Source organism: Motacilla alba, chromosome Z (genome assembly GCF_015832195.1).
Source record: "Motacilla alba alba isolate MOTALB_02 chromosome Z, Motacilla_alba_V1.0_pri, whole genome shotgun sequence".
NCBI classification, from domain to species: Eukaryota; Metazoa; Chordata; class Aves; order Passeriformes; family Motacillidae; genus Motacilla; species Motacilla alba.
In genome coordinates this window covers 22,980,591-23,002,056 of record NC_052046.1, presented here as the reverse complement: position 1 = coordinate 23,002,056, position 21,466 = coordinate 22,980,591, and the positions used below count along the sequence as shown (strand labels likewise).

At 39.4% G+C, this 21,466-nt stretch overlaps 1 protein-coding gene and 1 long non-coding RNA gene across 2 annotated transcripts in view; one reads left to right on the top strand and one right to left on the bottom strand.

The window, feature by feature from the left end:
* Nucleotides 1-340: 340 nt before the first annotated feature.
* Nucleotides 341-13,806, bottom strand: LOC119695506. Its single transcript, XR_005255235.1, has 4 exons — nucleotides 11,304-13,806; nucleotides 10,311-10,375; nucleotides 8,886-8,985; nucleotides 341-5,380 (listed from the first exon to the last, which is right to left on the bottom strand). It is a non-coding gene; the product is annotated as an uncharacterized LOC119695506 (long non-coding RNA).
* Nucleotides 13,807-13,960: 154 nt separating this feature from the next.
* SCAMP1 (secretory carrier membrane protein 1) overlaps nucleotides 13,961-21,466 on the top strand; it is a 42,122-nt gene continuing 34,616 nt past the window's right edge. The window contains exon 1 of the mRNA XM_038124159.1: nucleotides 13,961-14,187. Coding sequence (XP_037980087.1) covers nucleotides 14,131-14,187 — 57 coding nt within the window. The 5' untranslated portion in view covers nucleotides 13,961-14,130. The remainder of the gene's footprint in view (nucleotides 14,188-21,466) is intronic.

Sequence of the window (21,466 nt, the reverse complement as noted above, 5' to 3'; positions counted from 1 at the left end):
GTTACAAAGAAGGAGGACCTATTTCAATGGTATATGGAATGGCAATTGCTTACTCTTTTGTAAATGTGAAAATGTTATTACAAGTGAAAATACCTGGTGAATTCTTCAACTTTAAATGTATAGTTATCTTTTTTTTGAGTCTGTTAATCCACAGAATCTTGAGTAACTCTATAAAAATAATTAAACAATTCCTAAATGTTAATTTGTTAGTTAGTACACAAAATAGAACTGAAACAGTTCTGTGGTAGGACAAACCAGGACAACGCTGTCACAAAAATCCTGTAGGAAACACTTCAGAAACACTGATGGAATGGATTTTACTGACTGCAGTCTTGTAATGTAGCTGGGTGAAAAATATTCTGTTTATTTGTTCACCAATTCTTGCAAACATAAACAACCTCTAGAATTTAAAAGCACAAGTGACAGTCTATGGCACATTGGGCAATATACAATTAACCAATATAAATACAGTGTATAGAAACATACATTTACATACACAGAGAGAAAGAGAAGAAAAAAATTTTTCACTCAGGCTCAAATTAAACATTGCTCAAGTCTTAAAACAAGAGTAAGTATCAACTATGGCATACAACCTTGGGAAACATATTTTTAACAGACATATTTAAAGATAACTATCTGTGATAGGAATTTTTAAAAGCAGTCACTTATAAAAGTTTATAAAAGCAGTCAGTCATTAGAAAGCTGATAAAACTATTTACCTTATGACGTCATACCGACATCTGCAACCTTCAAAGGCAATGGGAATTGTTTTGCTATGTATTATTTCAATGCTATGTTTTAAAAGGCAAAATTCAGAGTCTCTAAATGTACGAAGTATGGATTGCAAACATGAACCAACAGCAAAAAATCAGACTGAGCTGATGCAGATCACAACTGTGACATCAAAATTGATCAAGCAACACAAATTCAGTACTATCTGTTTCATGGAATCATGGAATTTTAATTTTTATAAAATTCACCAATACTGTTGTCCCATACGTCAATGTGAAATGTAAGATTATATAGGCTCCACTTTATACAGGATATATTGGAGAAGGGAGAGCTCATAGTGCTGTTAAACTGAAGTGGAAGTGAATTTAGCAACAGCATTCTGGGAAGAGATACACAATGAAAAATGGATTAGTCAGGGAAAGGTTGTTACAGTAAATGAGACATGAAATGATAAATGCCTTGATGAGGGTTTTGAGGTGTTAGGGTGGATAAGGAAGGGGCCACTATGGCTGTGTATTTCTAACATTTTTACTTCACTTTATGTTCCATTGCAAATGATTGACAGAATCATTACCAAGCTTATCTTTTGGATAGGACATCTAAGTGAAGCTGCATTGCTTTTTAACATTTCCCAGATAGTTACTAAGAGGATGGAGTACTTTTGTTGCATTTTTCACATTCATTTTCATCTAAATTAAATACCAAATATATATTTTCCTGTCTGCATTTTCTCAGCCTTTCTCTGCTGTCCTCTCACAAAAATAGGAAGAATGTTATTTGGTTCTAAATATTACTCAAATGTTAAGTGCATCTCAAAGCATGTGCACAAAGCAGAAAGTATACAGCATCTTTAATCTGTTATTATGAATATTGCAAATCAAAGAAGAATGTTTTACAATGAAATTACCCTTTGGAATAGAAATTCCAATAGTATTCTTGATTCAAAATTCAGCACTTTGTGTTCTGTATCACTTTTGGATTATTATTCCTATTTTCACTGATTTTAAATATGGATTTTCTTCCATATACAGTTATGGAAGTTAAACAGCATGAAAAAATAAGTGATTTTGAGTTACAGTCATAGTTTATATAAAAAATATATTGAACTCCTTTGAGTTCAATAATAAACTTCTCTATACTTTTTCTAAGTGATGTTTAACAGTCTGGTACCATGTTTCTAAGTAAGTTTCTTATCACCAATTGGATCTTATAGTTTCTGGTGACTTTTTTTTTTTAATTAAGCTTAATAGAAGTGGCACCTTGTTTATGAAACTAGACCTACCTACCAAAAGCTAACATAAAAACCAGACACCTACCAAAAGCTAACATAAAAAAAGGGAAAAGAGTTTAGGGCTTTCAAGGCAAATGTGTTTTGAGAACAAAAATAAAAGTTTATTATATCATCTTTTCCTGTCCACTTATGACTATTTAGATGACACTGGTACTTTCAAGATGCTGATAATCTAAGATTAATAATACACTAGTAGATAAAAAATCAAACCTTAATTTCTGTTAAAAATGCCATGACGGTTAACAAAGAAAGCTATTTAGCAATTTGTAATACCTGGTTATGAGCTCTACTCCAACACTTTCAGTGGTTTGAGAAGTTTACAGATATTTCAGTGTTCTATTACAGATTCGTAAGTCCTTAATTCATAAGTCATTTACTATAAGAGAGATGGAATTTTCTAAGGGGAAAACTTGCTTTGGATTGATTCACAGTATTTTAGTAGTACACACATACTTCTAAATGTTTTTTTATTCTATGAGAACACAAGCTGGAGCAAAGCACTCTGTATGCACTACAGCTATACCTCACAGAAATAATGGTGCCTTATAATATTTGAAATAATTTGGCTACCCAGTTTAATAGATCTATAGTAAGTATATTCTCTATCCATAACTCTTTATTCACTTTAATGCTGACAGTATAATCTATTTCATCCTGATGGAAAGAGAGAAACAAGAACAACTTTGGCAAAACATTCCCTTTGTCAGTGGCCAATCTTTTTCATCATGGACTTGCGTGTTTTCTCTCCAACACTTCAGATCTCTGCTTACTAAAATGATGATTTACCATTTTCAGCTTCTAGGTTATTCTGAGTTTTGAATTTTCAAGAATGGGCTAGAGCTTGCTGCACATTTGCTGTACTCCAGTATTTCACAGGGAATAGTGATTCCACTTTAGCGTGCTTACCAATAGTTCAGTATTGGCGCCATGACCTTTAATGTCAAGCACTTTTGTGAAGTACTGGATGTCTTTACCTATTCACTCAGATCATGTTAAAGTTTATCACCATATAAAAACATTTTTGGTGTCATTCTAAATTATCTTATAATGGGCATAAAAGGCTGCATGGTGAATAAAGACAATGGGTTGGAATGGAGTTTAATGGACATCCTTAGCTAATTCTGCAATTTAATGTAAACAGCACCTTTCAAAACTAGAGAAAAAGCATTTTGTAATTTATTTTAAATGGGGGACAAAAAGATGTGACCCTAATAAGAAAATCCTTCCTCCTGAACTACAGGGATTTTGGCATATAAACTCCTGAAGAATATTAAACTTTTGAGCTAATAATGCAGTGTTGCTTTCTTCTATGTAATGCTTCAAAGAGACAGGTTTTTTTTCCAGAAAAGGTATGGAGAGTTTTTCCCCACTTTTGATGTGCTTCCAGTGATGCTTGTATCAACCATGAACAAACTAACCATTGTTAACTTAACATTTTAAGGATTTTAATTAAAACACTGTTGTAAATAACCAATTGGGGTCACAATAAAGCAACTAATTTGGTTTCTGTGTTCTGTTTCTCTCCAGCAACTAAATTTAGTGATTTAGTATCTATGTACTTTGCTATCTCCCATACTTATTTTTTGAAAACAAATCTGTCCTAATAAAGAACCAGTACAAAATTGAGTCAATGTTGAAATCCTTTCATCTAGAGATCTGTGATGCTTTAAAGAAATAATACTTTTTGTCTTGAAAGCATGCACTGAGTTACTGTTACTGAGAGAGCAATTACTGCATTTTTAACATTAAATAGACTCCTTTTCTAACTGACTTTAAATCTGAGCAGGCAGATTAAGTTTAACAGACAATTTTGGTTTCTTCTTCTTCAGAGACAGCCTAATCTGCATGCTGAAATCTGTCATTTTTCATAGCCATTATTTGCCCTTTCTGAAAAAAGCCTCTGAAATTAGTAAGTGGGTAGTTTTTTTTAGTTCTACCAAAATGCTTTTTCTTTTAAGGATCTGATTTACTACCTCTTATGTATGTCCGAGGGCAATTCAGAGGGACAAGTTATTTATTAAAAAATAAGTTTTTTTATATGACCCCTTTTGCAATAGATCTCTCCCATTACAAACCATGCTTAGTTTACAGATGTGTGCACGAAGAGCTATCAGAAACTAAAATTCCATAGCTATTTTCTGTGTCCATTCCCACTGCTTGCTCAGTGCCTGCAATTAGAGTATGCAAGTAAGACACAATTGATTTTTCAAAAGTCAGCTGTTAAATGAATGTGTGTTGGGGGTTGGTTGCTGGCCGAATTCCAGCGCCCCCACAAAAATCACTCATTCTCCTCTGCTATAATTACAGAGAGGAGGGGGAAAGAAAACACTTTAATGGGATTCATAAGTTAAGGCAAGGATCGGGAAGAAACACTTTAAGGACAAAAAAGGCTCAAAACTTAAAAGATATAAAGAAAAATCTATTAACAGAATTAAAAGAAGATAATGAGAACTAAAATAAACCTTTAGAACCTTTACCCACCTCGCCCTGTTCCCAACTTCCCCCCCCCCCACCCCCAGCACTTTTTTCTTTCCTATTGACAGAGCAGGGAGACAAAACATAGGATTTTTAGTCAGTTTGTTCTGAGGATAGAGAAGTCTCCTTTGCTATGCCATGGGGTCTTTCCCACAGGAGACAGTTTTCTGTGAACATTTCCAACATGGTTCTAATTTTCATGAGTAGCAGTCCTGCCTGACAACCAGCTGAAACATGAGTCCCTCCTACAGGCAAAAACAGTCTTCCCAAAACTGCTTTATTTCATGGGTCATTAAGTTCATGGGGTCTTTAAGGATGAGCGGTTCTAGTATAAAAGCAAGGGTCTTCTTTTTTCTATCTCTGGAAGCAAGAGTTCTTTCTCTCTCTGATCAAGCCTCTCACCAGATCAGAGTTTTTCAGCATCCACACATTCCAGTGCGAGCACCTTTTCTGCATGGGCTGTGGGTGAATTCTGCATCCCCACATCCGCTTCATGAATTACAGGGAAACAGTTTGTTGTATTATAATCCTCACCATGATTTCCAGAAGAATCACAGCTCCAACGCCCAGAGCATCTCTTCCTCCCCCTCCCTCCTTTGCACCGTCCTTAGAGTTGCCATGTTGCTCTCCTCACGTGTTTATGAGTAGATCCTTTTCTCTGATTCAGGAGAGAATCAGTGTTCGTTGGTTCATTTGTTCTCAAGTTCTATCAAGTGGAACAGTTTTTATAGAGTTTTGCAATGCTGAAAGGTTGATCTTGTCCAGGATCCGCACAGGGAATTGCTCGTTGTGCTTCTCACTGTTGGTCACGTGGTCTTTGCTGACACCGCACAAGATGCACAGGCTGCTGGTTCCAGTCAGTGTCCCTCCTCCCGTGAGGCACTAAAAAAAAAGAAAAAAAGCTGCTGCCATTTCTGTCCTTTCGTTTGCAGTGCAGCAGGTTAGAAGTAGCCAGGCAGGCAAAGTCTATTGCTGTCCATGCCAAGACGGCAGCAGCCACGTGTCTGCTTCTGGCCCTGGCTGCTCCCAGTCTCAGCCAGGGCTGCTCCTGGCATGGGCCGCATTGCTGCTCGCAGCGCCAGCATGGCCTCCGGTGGCATAGCCACTGGAAAAGGGACCAGTGGGCTCCTCTGGGAAGGCACCCAGCCAGTCCCGTCACCCCTCCTCACAGGCAAGGGAGAAAGAGGGCTTCCTGTGGTTTTGTCTTTCTTAAGTACGTTATCATAGAGGCGTTACCAGCTTTTCTAATTGGCTTAGCAGTATGTCTATTCTTGGAGCCAGCCAGCGATTGGCTTTACCAGGCATGGAGGAGCTCCTCACAGAAAAAATCGGTTCCCTAGATGGCTCCTTCTCTCCTCACCAAAAATCAATTTATGCAAAACCAACACAATGTGCTTTCCTAAACCTTACAGAAAACTCCCATGAGAGCACCAACTACTAAAAAGGAGAACACAATGTCTATATTTTATATATATATATATATATGCCATCAGCTGATTTTGTTCACAAAAAGAAGACTGTAGAGGTTTGTGGAAATTTTTGAAAGCTGCGGTTCCTATGGCTTATCTTATAAAATAAACTTGCCATGTAATAGAGTAGATATCTCCTGCTTTAGGTCATGTGCCTATTACATGTGATAGGACACTGTTTCTGGTTCTGTCATGCCCCTATAAAAAATCTGAGGAAAAAACTTTGAGCAAAGAAAAACAAGAAAAATACTGTATGCTGGTAAAAAATATAGTTCTACCCAAACTGGGATATCTGGTTACCTAACTTATGGTTTACTGTCACCTCTTGTCCTTCCACTTGTTAAAATTTCTGGAAATCACTCCTTTCACTGAACCAAAATCTGCTTAATTTTCCTTCAACACTCTATCTTTCCTATTTCGTGTCTAAATTGTTTATTTATGTATCCTTTTGTCAGTTTCACTTCATGTCTGCTGTAACAGCCTTCAGAATATCTACACCACACTTTATCTTTCCAGCAGTGTGATAATCTGCAAGATGAATTTCATGAGTAGATCCTTAGATTTAATAATTTTATTTTTTTATATCCATGACTTAGCTTCAAACTATATGTGACTGTCTTAAATTTCCCTCTTTGTCTAAAGCTGTTGTGGCACCAATGCATGCAGTTGTGCACTGTCATGTTGCCTTGGAATACAGGTCTGAGTCAGTTCCAATGTGAGGGCACATTTCCCACACTGTTGCTCAGTTAACAAGAGCTATTAATGGAAGTTTCTAGATGGTGAGAAGCCTAGTACTCTGCTGCTTTGTGTGGAGCCATTCAATTGTTCATCATCTTTCCCTCTGGGACTCCTTGTGGACTGCACCCTTTGCAAGAGCTGGCCTTCTGTGGATCATACCAGAGTTCTATATTACAGGCCAGAAAGAAACCTGTCCTTAAATCACTGCCTATATCCAGGACACCATTCAGCACTGCAAACACTACTTTTGCTTTTGATGGGGTAGTGACTGCAGCAGCAGAGGCACAGATTCCTGCTGATGACAGCTGTACATGTCCTGACACAGCTGTATTGAGATTCTCTGTGCCAGGCGTGAGACTTCTTGTCCACTGATGGTCATATTAAGAAAGAACATACATCTGTAGAGATGGAATGACACCAGGCTACCTCAAGCCAAAAACTCACAATTTTTGTGCTTTGTGTGAAGAAACTACTTGCACCTGTGCAACAGACTCAGGAGAATCCAATTGTGAAGAATGCACTCTGAGCTATTTTACACAAAATCCTAGATTTGTTCTAAAAAACTGTATATTGTTGAATTGATACCAAAACACATTTTGCTTTTCATCTTTTATCCTTTTTTATTTGTTCAGAACTCCTGATATTTGAAGACTATCGTTTTGGATTATTTTTCATAGAAATTGAAAGTGAAATTGAAATTGAAAGCAATTATGAGAAAATACAAGATTAAAAGCAATGCCAAACATAAAATAACCAAGAAAAGCCCACAACTATTTATGTTCAATTACAAAACTTTTAAAATTGAAAGGATGAGAGACACACAAAAAAGTTATTTCCCAGGATCCTTTGGCTGGAAGGGATCATAGTGCAAGTTATGCCACTGTCTAGGAAATTCCCACTGATGTCTACCTCTGTACTTCTTATTGAATGGTGCAGATGTGAGGAGAGGCTGGGGAGTTATAAGAAAAGGACCACAGAAGACAAGCATCTGCAGTATAATACAGAAAGAGAAAATAAAGTGATAGGAGAGACTGAGATATCACTGGCTGAAATAGCTCTTTTATCACTTTCCTTAGCTTCTGCTCTTCCTCCCACTCTCAAGTTGGTAAAGGCAACATATGCAAGCAGGACAGACTGCTAGTGCTGCTTGGCTTCATTCCAAAGCTTGGAATGCACTCCTCACTCCCTAACAGCATGTGTTTGCTTCGTCACATCTTCCCTCATGACTGCAGCTTACTATTAGTGAATAGTGCACCCTCACACTGCTTTCATGATAGATTAGCCATCCTTGTAAAGATAGCATTTGTGGCAGTGTGAGGCTGCATCCACACCTGACAAGACTCTTTAGAAAGGAGGGGAAAATTGCTACTGTTCTAGACAAATAACCAGGTGTTCTTCCAGCAGGAGTAACTTTTGTTACATGATTGTAACAAACAGGATGTACCTGATGTTTTGGCCAGTGCCAGCCACTGCCAGGCTTTTACCTTTACTGTCTGTGGGACGGGGAACAGGCAGACAAATTCAGCTGGGGGGAAGAATGAAGACATCTTGTTAGGGACAGTTATGATATACCTGCACAATCTTAAAATACAGGCAACCCCTGTCATGGGAGAAGGGCTCTACTCCTTACATGAAAACAAGCAACTGGTCCACAGGGAAAAAAATAGAGGGAAGGATGATTTGCTGATGATTTACTTTTTATCCCAGAATAGATAGACCACAATAGAACTGAAGGGAATAAGAAGAGCAGCAGCATCTAATGGGTCCACTGAGGACAGCTTTTACTTTTCATATACCTTTGTTTTGAAAACATGACATTGAGCAATGTTATTCTAAGTCAGCAAAAGTGATTCTTTACTGAAGCCAAGACTGGCATGAGTTTGTTAACTCATGCCACTACAGCACCTGGACATCAGTGAAATCAGTTACTTTGAGAAGCAAATACAAGAAGTTAGTTCTCTGCTGTATACTAAAGCTCAGTTCTGATCCTCCTGAGGGGCATGAGGAACACTGTCTGCATTCATATATTCTTACCTCAGTGTGGGTCTGGGGTGGTGTACAAGGCAGCAACAGCCACAGCAAGAGTGGTGCAGAGTATGAGCATGCATGGCATGATATCACTTAGCAGTACTAGGCTGGCTTTTAGCAAAATTACTGCAGTCTGGCTGTGCACCACTTACCTGTTCCCTTCTGCCAATCAGCTATTGCATTGGAAATCCTTCTTCTCCTCCCAAAGAGCTGAGCTCTTTACAGAAGAATTCCAAATATCTTGCTACAACTCTGGAACATAGTGAGAAAATCTAAGTGTAGAGCTTCAGAAAGCAGTCAGGGTTCTCATAAGAAGGGCAAGGCACTCATCAGCTTGTGAGCATTTACTGTTGTCCTTGTTAGGTGACTCCAGGGGCTTGACTTGGTTATGCACTGCCTCCTGTAAGTTGGCTAAGCTGGTTCTACTCAGAAAAGAGTGCTACTATAAATTCTGACAGTAGAAGTGGCAAAGCTGCCCCACTCCCAGAAAAAGACTATAACTTCAGACTATTAAAACAGGCTTATACTAGTTCTACACTCTGTATGCTGGAAACAAAGAGATTTTGATTTAGTCATCGGCATAGTGAAACTGAAATTATTACCTTGTGGAATCGGCTTCCTTGATAATAAGAACAAGAGGTGAAATGGAAGTCTGCACATATAGTTCTGCATGCTACTATGATTTCTGACCTTTCTCCTATTTTTTCCATACATTTTTCTTTTAAATTGATGTAAAAGAGTTTGGGAAATAATGCAGCTCGTGATCTTCAAGTATTACAATGAAATGCCTTTTTAACACACTTCTGTTCCCTCCCCTAAAATTAAAATATTTCCAAAATTTTGCAAGTAAATGTCTTTGCTGTAAAGCCTAGAAAATGATCTTGCTACTTCAAATTATTCACTTTCGAGGAGCTACTATTGAATCACTCTTCTATTATTACTAGGAGCTACTATTGAATAACTCTTCAGTTAAAAGTTTTATCTAACAGACTATGTGTTTTCTGCCTAAACTTTTGCAAGACTTTACAAGTGGTATCTGCATATGATATAATCTGAAGTTGTACTTGTACTACCACAGAGTTCTATTCCTCGTTTCTACTATGTGATCTTCTAGCAGTCATCCAGTCTTCCACGCCAGTAATTCTGCTCAACGTCTGCAGTCTTAGCTATGTGCTCATGTGGCACACATTCATCATCCCTGCTTTCTTCTAACCATCATGCTAGCATTTGATGCTGAAAAGACTGCTCCGTTTTATGAGAGGAAACACTCTTTGTAAGAGTTAAGGTTAAAGAGTTAAAAAGGTCTTTTTTACAGATTGGTTTTATTATTTGAAGGTCAATTCTCTGTAAAACCGTGATCTATTTAATTGGAGCAGACTACTGATCAAGACAGACCACTTAATGGTCTACTCAGCACTTGAACATTTTAGACTGAAAAAACTGATGGATTTTCTTGTCAGCTGATCTGAGCACTCCTCACAACCACGTGAGTTTGGCATAAACATTGCAAATCACACATGTCATAGAAAATTGAGAGAACCAGGATTTGAAGGAATAATATGAAGTCAGTTCCTTACACAAGACTTTGGAAACACAAGTAATCCAAGTACAGCTGTCACAGAAGCAGCTTGAACTCTTCTTTCTGAGGAAAAAAAGTAAATTCAGATTATGATAGTTTTGTTTGGTAAGAAAGCCTCCGGTTCAGTTATCGAAAAGCAATGAATTAAACCAGTTCAAGAAGGCTTGAGAATGTTCAATTAAGAAAGACATTTTTATCTAAAGCAATTCAGCCATTCTCTACTAAGAGTTAGTTTTCAATAAACTTACTAGCATTTCATATATCAGAACGAAGGATTTTTGTAACAGAATTAGGAACAGTTAACTGCAAGTTCATTATTCTAAAAAAAATAAATTAAATTCTACCCTTTGGAAAGCACAGTGTCAAGAGGGTTTTTTTGAGGGTGGGCATCCTTGGCTAATCAGGCTTTTTTCTAACTCAAACTCTGCAACATATTTATAGTTGATTTGAAACCAAGAAAACATCATTCCCCATACCTTTTGTTCTCAATCTTTTTTACTTGTGGAAAATGAAGAAAATGACAATGTCAACCCTCAGCATCAAATGATGATCAGTTATTTGATCATGTGGTTCATCTAATTGAGTACAAACTACTCAATTAGCTATACAGAGAAATTAATTTTCATTTTGAATTAGCTTTCAGTTAGTTGGTATATCCCAAAGTTAACACCTATAGTACAATCTATACTTATAGTAGAATTTGGTAGCACCTACATGTTACCAAAGTTCTGCCTTTTAATCATAAAATTATAGAACACTGTCATTTGGAAAGGGACCCACAAATATCATCAAGTCCAACTTTTGGCCCTACGCAGGACACTGCAAGAGTCACACCATCTGCCTGAGAGCATTGTCCAAATGCTTCTTGAACTCTGTCAAGCTGTGACCACTTCCCTGGGGATCCTGTTCCAGTGCCCAACCACTCCCTGTGCGAAGAACCTTTTCCTGATATCCAACCTAAACAGCCCCTGACCCAACTTCATGCTGTTACCTCGAGTCCTGTCACTGGTCACAATAAAGAGATCAATGTCTGCCCCTCCTCTTCCTCTTATGTAGAAGTTGCAGACTCCAATGAGGTCTCTCCTCAGTCTCCTCTTCTCCACGCTGAACAGACCAAGTGACCTCAGCCTCTGCTTATATAGCTTTCCCTCCTGACCCTTAACCCTTTCCATAGCCCTACTTTGGATGCTCACCAATAGCTTCATGTCTCTCTTGCACTGTGGCACCCAGAACTGCTCCCTGCACTCAAGGTGAGGCCGCCCCAGTGCAGAGAGCAGAAAAGAGCAGAGCAGAGCAGGACAATCCCCTCCCTTGCCTGGCTGGCAATGCTGTGCCTGATGCCCCCAGGACACGGGTGGCCCTCCTGGCTGCCAGGGCACTGCTGACCATGTTCAACTTGCCATCAGCCAGGACCTCCAGCTCACTTTCCACAGTGCTGCTCTCCAGCCTCTCAATCCCCAGTCTGTCCTTACATTCAGGGTTGCCCCATCCCAGGGCAGAATCTGTTACTTGCCCTTGTTAAACTTCACATGGTTGGTGATTGTCCATTTCTCTAATTTGTTATGATCTCTCTGCAGGGCCTCTCTGCCCTCAAAGGAGTCAACAGCTCCTCCCAGTTTAATGTTGCCAGCACACACAATTCCTTCGAATCCTGTGTCCAGGTAAATGAGTATGTCGAAGAGGATAGAGCCCTGCAGAACCCCACTAGCTGACGGGATGCCAGCCTGATGTTTTTGTAAATTATGCACTATTCTTTCCAAAGAAAACATCCCATTGCAGTTTCATAACAGCCTTGAAAGGCATACAAGAGGAGAGATTATTCCTCTGTAACTGTCCACAAATTATTATCAGAAAAATGTCACAATGTCAAATGTGTGATTTGAAGCACCAGAAACTGCACATAAAAATACATACTTTTCATCCAAACTTGCATTCATTCATGCATGCATGCATGCATTCATTCATGTTTAGCTCAAAGAGAAGTAAATACACAGTCGTCAGTGCACACAGCATTTGGAGTATCAACATATATTGAGCCATGATATACATGGCCATGGGTGAATATTGGAAAACAACATGACTTCATGTGCTGTCACCATAACTGAGATATATGTATGATTGGGAATAATACTTTAATGTACTTTCGTTGATTGTGCAACAACTGCCAATTTTTAGAAAGTATTTTACACTTCATAGCAACCAAGAAGTTGAAAGTGTTTTGCTTAGAAGCTATGCTTTTATGATTTGTCCCATTTCCATACCATTTTATGTCTGACAGTATACTTCACAGTAATTCACAAAAAGTGAGAAACACCTGCATAAATCAGAGCAGACCCCGAAGCAAGTACTGCTTTCTCTACTGATTCATGCAAAATAAATTCTCATTTACATATAGTACTCTTCCTGACCTGTTGACAGAAGGGCCTGATTGTAATGACTATCAGCGCACAGATCAGAATAATGATACTTGTAGAGCTATTAAAAATCACAGAAGTTCTAACACTAGTGTGCCTCACATTATTATGTGATATATATTGTGTGATATACAATGTAGACACTACTAGTGTCTACATTATTGTGTAGACAAAAAAAAATACACATTTGAATAGCAAAAAAGAACAGGTTTACTGCCATAACCATTTCATTTTGTCTGAAGTGTCTCAAACCTCTTTTTTAATTTTTTGGATTTAAATGAAACCTCAAATAATTTGTCTAGAAAGCACGTGAAGAAATTTAGGATTTGCTAGTTTTGAAAGTGCTGCATCAATGTAGACTGTTTTGGTAGCACTGAATTTCACAATTCAACCATAGTTCTGAACCAAAGGTGCTCCTTTGCTTTTATTTGCATCTTTTGTACCAGGTTTTTCAAATTGCACTATCAGCATTTCTGGGGAAGTATTTTAAAAAGTCCTTTGAACAGTTGGAAATGCTTGAATACTTCCAAGAGGCCTTTTAAATGCTTCCTCCCATGGAAGTGGGATTTTGTGACCGTGGTTCAAAGACGAACCGTCCCTACTGTCCTTGTAGAACCTTTGTACAAGTCACCTGCAGCCACAAGCCGGGTAAACTATTTACCATGCCAACAGGCGGCGGGAACGAGAGAGTAAATTCGTGTTTTAACAAGTAAGGCTTTCTACCCTCGCACATTCACTTCACTCCCCAAACCAGACCGGCTGTCCCGACCCGCCCTGACGGATGCGAGAGCGGAGGGTCGGGGAGGCCGCACGGGCTCGGCGGGGGCCGGGACACCCGCGCAAACACCGGGCCAGGCCGCCCCTGCCCACCCCCGGTCCGGCTGCCCTCCAGAGAGTCCCGGGCCTCCTTTCCCCCCGGCTCCCAGCCAGCGCTAACTACCGAAGGCGGGACACAGCCCCCATTGCTCCAGCGGAACAGCTGCGAACATGAGGCCGGCCTGTAACCGCAGCCCCTTCAACCAACAGCTACCACCTATCCCTCAGCCCGCCCTGAAACCGGCTCTTCTCGCACTCCGCCTCACCCCGCCGCCACCACGCCCGGCTCAGGCATGAGCCCCACTCCCGCCCGCCCCGGGAGCAGCCGCTCCGCCTCCGTTCCTTTCTCCCTCCCAGGACCATCCCACCCGTAACTTCACTTCCGGGGCTGCCATTTTGGGCGGTCCGTGGCCGGTCGGCGCGGCGCGGCGCGGCGGGGCGGGCTCGGCCCGGGCCGCGGGGCTGCGACAGGCGCTGCGACAGGCGCTGCGACAGCCGCGGGGGGAACACCTGCGCTGGACACTGTCGGGGTGCCGCCGCAGGGGCAGAGCCGCCGGCCGGGGACCGCAGCGCCCGCCTGCCCCCGCCATGTCGGACTTCGACAGCAACCCCTTCGCCGACCCGGACCTCAACAACCCCTTCAAGGTGAGGGAGCCGTGAGGTTTCCTTGGTGTCGGTTTGCGCGGAGCCTCGGGGTTTCCGCGAGAGGAAGGAGGGAGGAAGGGAGGAAGGAAGGAAGGAAAGGGGAAAGGGGATAGGGAAAAGGGAGTAAGTAAGGAAGGAAGGGCCCCGTGGCAGCTGCGGGCCGGGGTCTCTGCCTTGAGTGGGCTCCGGAGACTCGGAGTGGGGGTGGAGGTAGGGCGCGGAGGATAGGCGGCGTTTCACGACTTCAGAGCTCTGTGTTTCCTTCTGTAGCTAAAATAATACAAGTCGTATTTCAGATGCGTTATTTCGATGGAAGAAAAGAGAAAAATTTGGGTTTTTTTATTTTGACCCTAGCTTTGTGCTAGGGGTAATGCTACTACTGTCTTTTTTTTTTTTTTTTTTTTTTTTTTTTTTTTTTTTTTTTTTTTTTTCCCGTCTGGTTGAGCGAAATAGTTATCTTAATGAATTGGAGAATTTACCCTCTTCTTCTCTAGCCTCCTTCCACCGCCTTTAAGCTTACTTGTTCCCGTACCTTTGCCTGAAGTAATCAGCGTACCAGTGGCTGGCATGAATTCTATGCTGCATCTCAAACTGCTTTGTTGTAATGTACTTTAAAGCTTTTAGGTTTTGCACTGTTGACCTGCCATACAGCTGTGAATTCTTTCTTCACTCACTGGCTTCAGTTGTCAGAACGAACTGACCTCTCTGGATGTTTCTCCTCCTGGTTTTTCCTTTGTTATTTGAATCCAGTTCAACTAACTTTTGAAGCTACCTTCTTTGATGATATTACTGGGCTTTTTGCAGGCACTTTAAAGCACAGAGATAGTATATAGCAGCGAGTTTAGAATGTTAGCTAGAATATTTAAGGTTTTTAAAAATTGAGCTGTCACATTTCAAGCCAAGCATACTTCTGTTCACATAGATGCTGGAAGCATAATGTTCCTAACATTTGTTCCTTAGAGTTGGTCTGCATCATTAGTTTAGTTTTTGTGGTCATAAAACATAGGCAATAGCATTCACTAGACTAGAATTCCTTAGGCTAAGGTCTGTTTTCGCTTGTTGTATGCAGTGCAATGATCTTCCAGGTGAACACAAGTCCTGGTGTTGAGTCTGTTGCCAACAATAGTTTGGGCTGGTACCAATGTCAATGAGCACTGGTTTTTTGGCACCAAACACTGAAAAGGTCGTTCTAGAATGCATCTTCAGCAACAGAAATACATGATGCTTTCCCTTCTACTTCCATCCTTCTTGTAATAGTTACTCAAATAACATCTAGCAAAATCCAGGGCAGTAAGGGGTATTAAATGCAAAATAGCTATCTCTGCAGTGCTCATCAGCCCGTGTAACTGGTCCTGTGTAGTGCTGTGAGACCTAAACTAGGCACACACCTGAATAATACTTCCACTTTGAAGATACTGCTTAAAGTGCAAAAGGTTATTCCAGTTTCGCTGTAGGGAAAGACTTCTGTTGTAACTGTTGGGCAGAATCCATGCTCTGCTTCCCATCTGCAGTGCAGAGTAATAAAAGGACTCTGTAACAGCTTCCCTCTAACTTGAAGCTCTCTGTTTGGATTTCTTCATTTGCAGAAGGTGGTTCAGGAATGCTGTGTACTTTTTCAGAGGCTTTTTTTCCTTCCTTCAGCCTTTGCTAACCTCCATCACATTCTACTGCCCATAAAAGTTACCTTGCATGCCTTTACTTATCTGTGCATTTAACTTGAAGGGGCAAAAGGCCTCATATATAAGCTAAAGCCTGATGGCCATCTTGTTGGCAGAACAGCTTTGAAATTAGTGGGTACTAATGCATGTATGTATTTATGTGCTTTAAAATACTTTATGCATAGAACCAGTATTTCCAGATGGACCCTTACAGCCTAAGTCATATTGTCTAAACACTATCCTAATGTACTCATATTTTTGTCTTTACTTGATAACTTTATGTATGATGTGATTAGTTTTCTTGCTTTTGAAGCTGCTTCCTGTGCTAATGTAAAATTACAAAGTAGTATGGCAGAGAAGGGGTGGTGGGAAGGCATCAGGTGGAACAGTTGTTGCCAAGGTCTAAAGATAGATCCTTTTCTTTTCCTTAAACATTTTGGTTTTACTAACTGTCTGTGGGAGGTTTCCTGTAACTGTTCCTATGCCTTTTAATAAAAAGATTAGACCAGAGCTTTTTGCCTGATGTTGAATCACATAAAAATGTTCTCTGGAAAGATAAAGGTAAAGCATAAACACCTAGTGCTCAATATTTTGGGTAGTTAATATTTTCAAAAGTGTAAAAGTAAATTATCTGCTGGAAAAACTGAAATTAGTTTGTCTGACATGATCATGAAGTGCTGTGGATTTTGAGACAAGTGGCTACCTAACCTTTGCTCTTTTTTTATTCTTTGTTGCTTTAAAAAAAGCAACAAACTGGAACTGAATCCAGAATCAGATATACTTTTGCATTCTTAGCTTTCCTCTCTAAATAAATGGAATAGCATTCTGAATGCTATACCAACAAATCCAAAAGATGTTTTTTTTGAAAGTCAGAGGGTATAGAAACAAACAGACAAGTGACATGCTAACATTTACAAGCTTTTGATAGCATTAAAGTTGTTCAGAAGAAAATGCATCCACGTACCATACAAATGAAGATGTGAGGATCCTTTTATAATAGGATGTTTCCAGCAATATGAAGAGGTACACAGTTGGTATAACCTCAGGTATCATGATTAGAAGTGAGTTAGTAAAGAAATCTAATTATTTTGTTTACTAAGAAGCACTAGTCATAGCTTGTAAGTGTGAATTCACACTTTGTAAAGTTCTCACTTACAAATGCTGCAGTCCCACAGCACCCAAACAGGTGAGCAGAGTAGATGTGGTGATAGTAACTGCATTCAGTGCTAGGCAGATCTATAGAGAGGATACAGATCTGAGCCCAGGTTAGAAAGCCAAGCCAGGGTCAGGATCACATCCAGTGAAAGTAAACAGGATCAGCCAAGAGTCCTCTGATGGTCAGTGGGGGTCTCATACTTAAGAAGAGTTTGGGAATCCTTAAGGTTCTGACAGTCTGTCTTAAATAGGGTAAAGCAGTATGAAATAAATGTTGTGTGACAAAACAAAAGCACTTTTCTAATGTAGCTATCTCCTTGTGTTCTTTTTTTTTTTTTTTTTAATGTCATAGGATAGGTGATAGTTGTAGTCTTCTGTCTTGGGAGGTGATACAGTTACAAAGGTGCTGAAATAGCAGTCTCAAAATTCGGTGTAAGTATCATTTACTCTGAAACAACCAGCAGTTCATCTACAATAAAAGTAGTTGGTTCTGTGTTCTTAGTTTGATTTCTTTTTTCTTTTTGTAAGTGAACAATCCTGCTACTCAGAGAAGTCTTTTTAAGTAGAGCTATGAATTTCTTAGGCCCTTGGATCTTGGCTGAGAGATGGCAAAAGGTTTGAAAACTGACTGGTAATTATCCTTACATATGAAACAATTATTTTTTGATGGCTGTAGAATGAGAACTATAGAGACTGAGTTGTGTGATAAATTCTGTTGGGTCAGTTCCCCTGATGTGTTTAGCTCTGATGCATGTATTTGACACCATGGAAATTATGAGAAGCCTGAAAACTAAGATACATTTCTGTTCAAATGTGAATGGTGACCTTCAGGGAAATGCCAAATTACTGTGCGATAGGAAGATTTTTCTTTTTTCTTCATCAGATTTAGTGTGGGAGGGCACAATCAGAGCAGACCTCAAATGTATATATTGTTAAGTATTTGAGTAGTTTCTTTGAGTGGGATTAGGGATCCAGACTGTGAGTTGATACCTTTGAGTTATTGCTCCAAAAAGACAGATCTTATGCAGTTCTGTCATGACTGACATTCTTGTTTGGATGGCTGAGGTACACTGCCATACCCAGAAATGGCACTGAATTGCTCCCACTGAGGTCACAGGATTACTTGAGTCACTAGAGCTAAGTACAGAAGTAATTCCAGTTATAATTTGGATATTACACTTAATCTTGACTCACATGACCACAAAAAATAATCTCCTGTCTGATTTGGTGGGAAATACAACCCAGAGGTTTGATACTGAGAACAGTTGTGCAAATGACTGTTACCTTCTGTTGTGGTGTTACATTTTAGTTAAATGGTATGCTCTGTCTCACCCCTCAAAAAGGTACGATTTATTCCCCGCCTGTGATCCTCCTCGGCGGTGTCATGTATCTGTAATGCCATGGGCCCAATTCTTTTTCCGAGCCCACTTTGAATCTCCCTGTTAAGCTGTGCGAGGGAGACCAGACGCTCTCTTGGCCCTGTTCTTCCGAGGCTCTCCCTCCCCCCACCCCCCTCTTTTCCCTCAGAAACCATGCTGCTCCCGGGGGTGGGACCCCCAATAAACCCTCATCTAACCAGCACCCTCAGAAGCATGTGGAGTCTCCTTGTCTGCCTGCTGCTACCAGCAAACATACAGTTTAGGGGGCCTCCCGGGGACTCCCCGGGGATCACAAAGGAAAGACAACATTCTGTGGCAGCAGAATGTATACAGTTTATATTGTGGTTGCTGAGGTGAAGCTAAAGTGATAGAAACTTAAAAGAAGAAAGAGAAATCCTGAATTTTTTTTAAGAACTAGGACCCTTATTACATAAAATGTTTGTGCAGCTTTAGAATGAAGCAGTTTTGTCACATGCCTGTATGCGTAACTGAGTTGTAATTCCTGTATCTGACTATAAAATATACTGATTTAAGTTATCTGTCTTAAAGTTAATATAGGACATAAAATACAGGTATTTTTTCTGACTTTTTCTATCTGCTTTCCCTTCATGTCTTCAAAAATTATGAATACCTCTAAATCTTGCACAAATTAATGCTGAACATCATGGTAGTGGATTGTCCTTTAGCTGTTCTACATGGAAGTTGGCTTCCAAGAGTACATTTCATCAGTGCTGTAAGTGCACTGTAATAGGTTAAAAATGTGAAGCGTTTTAATAGTTATTCAGTATCTTATAGCTGCATTTTTCTCTCTAGATTTTCACTGAAGTGTTAGCACTTATTGCCTGGGGTTATTATTGCACTGTATACTGAGATTCAACATTACAAAGAGGAACATGTGCATATCAGAGGTGGGAAAGGAGAATGGTTTGAGAGCAGCTATGAGGTGGAGGTGATACTTCGTTAGGCATCCAGAACTCCATTGGAAAGGGAGGTTGGTGCAAATGTTAGGACAAATTTGGCCTTGTCAGCCTCTGAAGTTCTAGGTTTCAGAGGTGGGGATCTTGCCTTGCTCAGAGCCCGTCACAGCTCTGCTTTCATGTGATGAATGTCACATATAACAGGCAGCATTTGATATGATAAACTTGAAAAACTTGGAATTACGAAAGAACTATTATGTGGCCACTTGGGTATTTTTATTATTGTAGGTCCATAATTTTTTTACCAAATGTTCATTCAACATGTGTGAATTGCAATTTCAGAGGCTTAATCTGGCAGTTTTATGGGATGGAGAAACACTCCAGAACCTGTTTATGAAAAATGTGATGGATAATTTTCTTCTTGGTCAAGAAAGCAAAAAAGTTAGACCAACAGTTTCAGGCATTTTGCATTGCAGTTTTGCAACAGAAATTAACACTTAATTTTCTGACCCAGTGGTGTTATCTTAAGGAGTACTTCAGAGAGAGCCGGAAGTACAACTGTTACTGTTACTATAACCTCTTTCCACCCCCTAGAATCAAAATCCACAAAACTCTGGGATGAATTCTTACTTAAATCTTACTTTCCAACTATTTTTTTGGTTCTGGGTAGTTTCAGTGATTTTTTAGTTGAAATTGTTTTCAATTGCTGATGTGTTGTAAAAGCATTATATTCTCTATCCAAATCATTGTTTAGTGTTAATAAATTCCATTTGCTGACCTCTGCAATAAAATACCACTTTTATTTCCTTGCTTGTCCTTGGGACTAAACTGAAAAAATGTTCTGTGCAGAAAATGCTTTTGTCTTTTGGTAGAAGAGTAAGTATCCCTCAAATTGAAAAGTTTTTTCAGCAATATGAATGACAGTTTGGACAGGCTGATTCCTAGTTCACTATATTCCCCTCACTTAAAATCACAACTAACAGTATAAGCTTAGCTGATGCTGTTTTTCAGATTATTACTGTATTATATTATATTCAGATATTACTGTATACTGTATAATGTATTTTACAGAGGTTGTTTACTGGTGGTGGAACAATTCTGGACCCATATCCAGTGAAGAGTAATACCAACCATTGTTAGAGATGTAATTACTTCTTCAGTCTTTAATTTGGAAGTGTTTTCCATGTTAGCTGATGACTAGTTTTGGTCTCCTTGACAACAGAAGTCTATTCCCTTCAATTCTGTATTTTTAAAAGCTGTAAAAGCTCACATAGAATGGATTATTCTGCTCTGTTTTAAACATCCTTGTCTGTAGTTAATTGTGTTTGTACACCCTCTGTGATAACTGGGTATTCAATTAATTTTATCTGTATCTGAGTGATGTGAGCATAATTTGTTACCTTGGCAGAGAAGATGCTTTTAATAGTTCTATAGGTGCTCTTGCCAGTATGAAATATAAATGTGTTGCTTTTTCTGTGTTTTCTTAGTTTGTGTTACTGTTTGTTGGGGTGGTTTTTATGAGTTTTCCATTCTTGGCATAAAAAATAGGTTGCTGCTTGTACCTATCTTGTCAGGATTAAAAAAAGTGTGTTAATATTTTGTTTTGAGATTGGTGGTACAGGAGAGAGACTGCAAGAAGCAGGTAAAAGGAAAGATTTAGATAGGAAATGGCTAAATTAAGTTGTGCTAGTTTCTTAAAACTTCAGTCTCCTAAATGAATTCAGATCTTGAAAATGTCATCTGAAATGACTGTGTGACTTAAATGCATCAATAGCTACAATAGCTGGATATGAGAAATAGTCTGTTTTTAATTCTGTTCTGTGATTGTATGACTAATAGTTAAATAAAAAGATCAGAAGCTCTGGTTGAACTGGCAGGAGTTTGGGTGAGATAAGGCTGGGTGAAACATGAGATATGGAAAATAAATTATTGCAGCATAGATTCACTTAGTCCTGTGGAATATTAGTTTTTACTGTTTTTAACCAGTAGAATATGTACATCAGGCAAAATAGAAATTTTATAGCATTCATTTAAAGGCTACTTCTTCTGATTATGTCATCCTGCACAACATTTATTGGTTGTATTTATTATTGAAACCCTGAACAATTTCTGAATTCAATGGGGTTTTTTTATTCTGCAACAGTGAGTATGAGTGCTTCACAATTTTCAT